Raw genomic sequence first — 6348 nt, forward strand, 5'->3', positions numbered from 1 at the left:
TATTCCGCTACATTTATGCCTTGTGTTCACACTACTCTGATGTTTTCAAGCCTTTAAAATTTGGAAACACGGCTAGCCCCATTTGGTTTGGAAACTCAAGGGTTGCTTTGTAGTCTAGGTTGGGCATAAATGCCCCCCCTTTTGGGAAAGATGACACACATCCGTCAGTCTTATTGGTTAGGTAGACTTAAGTACCTTTCACTAACAGTTCACCATGTTGTTGGTCCAAAAATCCCATGTCTTATTTTTCACCATTGTTGTTTGTTTTGTGCATTTACAACTTACAAGTCATATATTATATACATACATATTTTAAACTGCAGAGTAACATCAGCAGTTTATGCTAATGGTCAGGTGATCTGCACTGTCAGATGTTCTGCTACTAGACTAACCCTTGTGTGGACAGAGATAGTTTTTATTCTCAGAACGCTGCTTTAAAATGAAAAAGTAGTAGTGTAAATGTAGCCTAAGTATAACATGAAAAGAATAGATAGACACAAGTTTGTGTCTCGCTAAAACTGACAACCCTGTTTTATTTAACCGCTGGATTGTTGTTATTCAAGTGGTTGTAGTTTTATTGCCTTGGATGATTTCGATATTCTGCAGTAGCTGCAGGTGTGTCTGTGTTGGAGGGTTCTCAAGTTGACTACTTTTCCCTCCTTTGTGAAGGAATCAGTTTAAATCTAAGTGCTTGTGCTGAGGTTGAGGAACAGAGATGATTTTACCTGGTGGTTGTGTTGGTGTCTTCACATCATTGGTTTTCTTGGCAATTCTAACTGGCGTGACTACTGTGCCAGCAGGCTTCACGTGAACAGTACCAGGAGTGGTGATTTTGTTTGTTGGGTTGGATTTTGGAAGAGAAATTCCACCAGGAGGATGCAGTCGGCCTGTGACAAATGCTGCAAGGCGGTTGGCTGGATGTAGAGATCCCATGTTCCCCAGCAACAGTCTGGCCTGATTGTAGGCTTTGCCATTTACCTGGAAAAAAAGAAATACATGAATTGCATACATTAAAACTGACATTTCCAAGTATACGGTTCCCTCCTAAAAATCATGAATGCACTGTAAGTTAAGTCATTCAGAATTATCAGGTGTAGTTCCGCCTCAAGAGAAAGCATATTAATAGTGTTAGATATAAAAGGCATTTCCTTAAGCCTGACCTGTATAAGTCCATATGCTTGGCAGCCAACAGGTTTGGTCCTGGCTCTTAGTCTGCCGGCAGATAATACTCCACTCAAAAAGGGCGTAACTCCAACCCGCATATCGGAATATTCATTTTTCCCAACGTCCTCCTCTGCATCGATGTCCTCGTCAAAGCTTTTATTAACTTGCGTTTCCTCATCGCTGTCATCAGAGTCCTCTTCATCATTATCACTGGCTTTTAAAGATTTACTGATGTGAACCTAGAAGAAGTTGGAATAGAGCAGGAGATTCTTTTTGTTATAATTCATGTTATGAAATGAAGACTACCACTACACAACTAAGAGCTTATAACATTCAGAGGCTAGTCTGTAGTCATTTAAATAACTACTCAGTCAAGGCAATAAGCCAGAAAAATTAATTAATTTAAAAACAAAATATTTTGACTATTTAGGAGACTCTTGACTTGTATTCCTTGTTAATGTATTACTCCTTAGAGACCTACCCTGTAGGTGACGATGGAGCCACTGGGCTTCCGCATGAAGATCCTGGCGACCGGTCGGATGCAGTACGGTCCTACCCAGAAGCGCCGAGACAGCCTATTCTGATTCATGCGCAGACATAAAGCTTCCAAGACCATTTCGCGGTCCTTGGCCCACTGACATGCTGACTGGATCTCAATTTGCTTTTTTGCGTCTTTTTCATCATTGGTGGTCCCCTCAGAAGTCTTTTTTGCTGTGGGACATAATGCATTATGGTTGTGTATGAGAAGAAATAGCAGAATATCTTTAATATCGCACAGTCAGGCATGTTGGGTACACACACACACACAGGCAAGAGTAGGATAACAAAACGAGTACAATACCTACAATAACAGATGTACAGTATGTACTTCAGTAGCTGGTAAAACATTTACAGCAAAAACAGAATTGTGTACTTACTGCATCTTTTTTGATGCCTTACCTGTTTTTTTAACAGCAGTCAGTAGAGGTCTGTGGTAATTGTTCAGCAGGTTATCAGTGGTTGTCTTCTGTGGTTTTTCTGAGGTGTTTGGTGTAGAAGTTTGAAGGATCTTGGGCTCAATGCTGACTTCAGGGGGAGGCTTGCTGTTGAACTCTCTTACACGTGCACATGTCATCATGCTCTCCAAGTATTTATACACTGGATCCTTATCCTCTTCTCGTATCTGCAATCATGATTTTGTTTTAATTACGAAATGTTTATACATATAAACATAGGATGTATTTTTTATAATTACTAAATGTACAGCTCTTAAACTCTAGTCAACAATTAGCAATATGTACAACAGTGTAATTCCTAAACTCAAACACTAAGACATAGAAAAGCCTCCATCAAATCTAATAAGATAATTTTTTGTTTACCGGTTGCGTTGGACGAGGCACACTGATACGCTTTAGGACCTTTATAGGGGCCACATACAGTGGAGCCCTTTTGGGGGTCAAGAGAGCCTCTGGATCCACATCAGTAATGCTTTGGTTCCACAGTTTGTTAGAATGGGAACCCGGGCGAAGCTGGACCACATGTTCCTTATTGGTCATAGCTGGGGAGAGATAAAAGTCTCACTATATCATTTGTGTAACTGATGGTTGTGACCATACTGAGTAGCAACGAAAGCTAAAAGGTTCTATAAGCATATCATCATATTCTGTAATAAAAGAAAATGCAGTGGTCTAATTGCTTTAAAAAAGGTATTTAGAATGTAGTCAAAGATACATTTTATTCACCACAATCCACTTTGAAACCCTAATTTCAGACATAAGAATAAACAATAGAAAAGGAACAACATGCACAAATGATATCGTACTGTCTGGTCTTACAGTAAACAGGTTGGATCGGTTGTTCGCTCTTTCCTGCACTCGTCTGCTTGACTATCTTGCGTTTGAAGCAGGCACAGCCAAACATGCATTCAGGTCGCCGGCAGTGAAGGGGACCTCTGTTCAGATGCTGGAGACTGGAACACACACAGCCCAGTGTGCAGAACTCCTGACCACATTCAGGTACAGTGGTTTTACACGTTGGATACTGGGCCACCTTCAACACCTGACTGGGGAGCATCTGATTAAAAGAAAGGGGACTCATCAAAACATGTTTAGATGCGGGTGCTTTTCCTCCATGTGACGTGTCTATTTGTGTGTATATTAGCCAATAGTGGTTTTCAATACTTCTTATTTACCAATTTCTATAATTTATTATAAAAGCAAAGGTTACTTTCAAAGTAAAAAAAAAAAAAATGGCATCGTCACTGACACAGAAGCATCATTACAAGGATGTAACGACACACTCAACTCACGATTTCATTTATGATTTTAAGTTCACGAAACTATATTGTGAAATGAGTGTAATAAATGACATAACTGAAAAATATCCTTTATTTATATAAACTAAGCAAAACAGCAGATGTGTCCTCTTATCAAAAGGTGCAACTAAAATTGTGTTTTATTTTAAATAAAAAAAATACACATATACAAATAAAAGAAAGGCTTGTTTATTGCAAAGGCGTGAGTTAAAATGAGTTAATTATAATGTAATAATAACTTGAAACTACAACTTTTTTTACCAGTCGTTTGTTGTTAAACGACAAAAAGAAGAAACACTAGATGGCTGAAATTTGGCTGATTTTACAACAGCACTGACCACAACGAGCTTACGGAGCCGACCCAAACACAACAACAAGTCCTGTCACTGTTTATCCGACGGTCTGAAAGTGCTGCTGTACCCTCTGTTCCTTCAGCTGCACACAGTTGTACGTCCTGGTGTTGGAATCCTTTCCAGGGAAATATACACTTTGCAACGTTTAGCGGTCAGCATTTTAACCGTATTTAAGCCAGCTAACGTTACTAGCTAAAGGTAGGCTAACGTTACCGGCTGTATGTTAGCAAGCGTCATGGCCTAGGCTATAAAACTGCATCGCAATTTTCTTTTTATCTCAACCGGTTGTAGTCTTGACACATTTAAATGGATTTTAAACAATTCACGTTGCATGCATCGTTACATCAATGTCAACATGAACGTACACAGACCCCGTGAGAGTGGACTCGTACAGTGTGTTGCATACCTGTTTTGTCAGAACCACAGACAGAGCCACAGCCAGCCTGTCTGAGGTCAGCTGTGTTCTGGCCAGACCCTGGCTCACTGCTTCAAACTCCATCTGCAACAGTTTGAGCTGCAACTTCGTGAGGCCTGAAGGTCTGTGTGTCATCCCTGGGCTCTGCCCGAAGCTCCCCGCTGGTCTCTGGCTAGTCCCTGTCTGGTATGTCGATAATCTGAAGAGACAGCAAGAACACAGCAGATTTGTGTTGTTCATTTTATTTAAAAATGTTGGTTCTATCAGGTACTTTTTGATGACGGCACAATCAAGAAAGCCTGTTTATAATAACAACGGCAGGAAAATCTACAGTAGAGCTGGCAACTATTAAATTAATCAACTATTTTGATGTTAAGAAATGAATTTAACATTTTCTAATTCCAGCTTTTAAATGTGAATATTTCATTCACTGAGGAAACGATAATTAAAATAATTGTTAAGACCCACATAATAAACCCAAATTACACACACTTCCTTACCCTTGTGCTCCTGGCTGTGCAGATGCAAACTGCTGGGACTGAGCTTCTGCTTGAACAGGGGTCGCAGAGCGGGCCACTGAAGGAACCGGTGATGCCAGGGCAGAGTAGAGGCGGGGTTTGTGGGAAAGGGGGCAGGGTCTGTTGGCTCCCACAGGTAATTTGGAAGTAGCTTTTCGATGCTTAAGTACGCTGTCCAAGGTCTTTACATAGCTGGAGCTTTTAACAGGCAGCTGATAGGCCACCGTGTCCTCCGAGTTTGTGGAGAAGGCAGCGGCACGCTCACAGATATACTGGGCTTCGTTTTCCAAGTACTCATCCAACATGTTGCTGCAGAAGGCAGATAGGTTCTTTTGTGATCCTTCAGAAGAGGAGGAATAAAGACTTTCATTTATCAACAAAGAAGAATGAATCAGGCACAGCACAAGTACATTTGTTTGGTTTTAGTAGTTAGGGCCCTGTCTTGTACCCGGCCCAGCGTGTGTTAACAGTTGTTAATTTCCAGTCCTGTGCCCACGCTGTTTAAATAGCAAATGCCCCTGCACCCATGGGCGTCCTTGGTCTTACAGGGAGGTGTGCTCAGATGACTTCTTGGCGTTATTGAAATGTGCTTAAGTACACACACACACACACACACACACACACACACACACACACGCGATTACAAATAAAAAATCTAATAGCAATGCACCAAGTTTCAAATGTGCCTGGCTTTTAAAGGGAATGGGCGATGACTGATTGGTTGATTGCATGTTACGCACAAAACACACCTATGAAGACACTAAGTACAACCCTTTTGAACCATTTTTTTTCCCGCAGTCAAACTACCAAAAGTGGATTTGGACACACCCCAAGTGCAGCGTTGCTTCCCGCTGTGTGCTTAGATCGTTAAATAGGGCCTTTAATCTTTTGGTAATTAGAATGACTAATAATCAAATTGCTGGAGTTACAACAAGACAAGCAAAACTTACCATCACAGTTAGAAGAAGTTGTTTCTTTGCTTCTTATGAACTTGTTTTTCCATCCCTTTATTTTTGTCATGTCACTTGTCTTTCCTGTTCGGGAGATGAAGGATAATCCCTCATCTGTGAGGGAAACATACTGCATTAGCCTGCAGTTAAGCCCTGGTGTACGTTAGTAAGAAAACCTTTCCTCTTAACTAACCTGACTGAAACAAGATTGGAAACTTGCAGAAGGAGGTGATTTTCAATCTGGCTATTGTAATTTATCCTACTAAATACATGAAGCTACTTAGGAAATGTGCTGTCTAAATTTAGAGGAAGAGGGATATTTCTACTCTCAGAGAAATTGAGGAAAAGACTTGTGTTATATAAATATCTTTAACCATTCTTAATATCTCATTTTCATTGCTGAAATACTGGATATAATTACACAGGACCTTCATCACTTTTCCCTCGTGTATCTATGAATATAGAGGGGACAGCGTGCCAACAGCATGGGCTCCTATCACAGCTGATCAGCGCTCACTGTAAGGTCTGGATTTATAACAGTAATACTACGTGAGGAATGTATCAGACAAGCCAGATAACGGCTTGTCTGTTCTCAGGTGAAAACATGGTTAAAAACATTTACGTTATGTTCAAGTCCACATAAGGTTTTTAAAAG

General features: G+C 40.5%; 1 protein-coding gene and 1 long non-coding RNA gene across 4 annotated transcripts in view; one reads left to right on the forward strand and one right to left on the reverse strand.

Annotated features, from left to right (window-relative positions):
• The window catches only part of LOC116706257 (uncharacterized), a 22182-nt gene that overhangs the window by 15090 nt on the left and 744 nt on the right, over nucleotides 1-6348 (forward strand). The gene's annotated exons all lie outside the window — the stretch shown is intronic.
• Nucleotides 1-6348, reverse strand: part of mgab (MAX dimerization protein MGA b) — a gene marked incomplete at its 5' end in the record, with an annotated part of 21417 nt that overhangs the window by 7323 nt on the left and 7746 nt on the right. For 2 of the 3 annotated variants that reach the window (XM_032542966.1, XM_032542965.1), the window contains 9 exon segments: nucleotides 726-978; nucleotides 1161-1403; nucleotides 1646-1875; nucleotides 2104-2326; nucleotides 2523-2701; nucleotides 2979-3216; nucleotides 4217-4424; nucleotides 4726-5083; nucleotides 5694-5807. In XM_032542966.1, coding sequence (XP_032398857.1) covers nucleotides 726-978; nucleotides 1161-1403; nucleotides 1646-1875; nucleotides 2104-2326; nucleotides 2523-2701; nucleotides 2979-3216; nucleotides 4217-4424; nucleotides 4726-5083; nucleotides 5694-5807 — 2046 coding nt within the window. 3 annotated transcript variants of the gene reach the window in all.

Source organism: Etheostoma spectabile, chromosome 18 (genome assembly GCF_008692095.1).
Source record: "Etheostoma spectabile isolate EspeVRDwgs_2016 chromosome 18, UIUC_Espe_1.0, whole genome shotgun sequence".
Classification (NCBI taxonomy): Eukaryota; Metazoa; Chordata; class Actinopteri; order Perciformes; family Percidae; genus Etheostoma; species Etheostoma spectabile.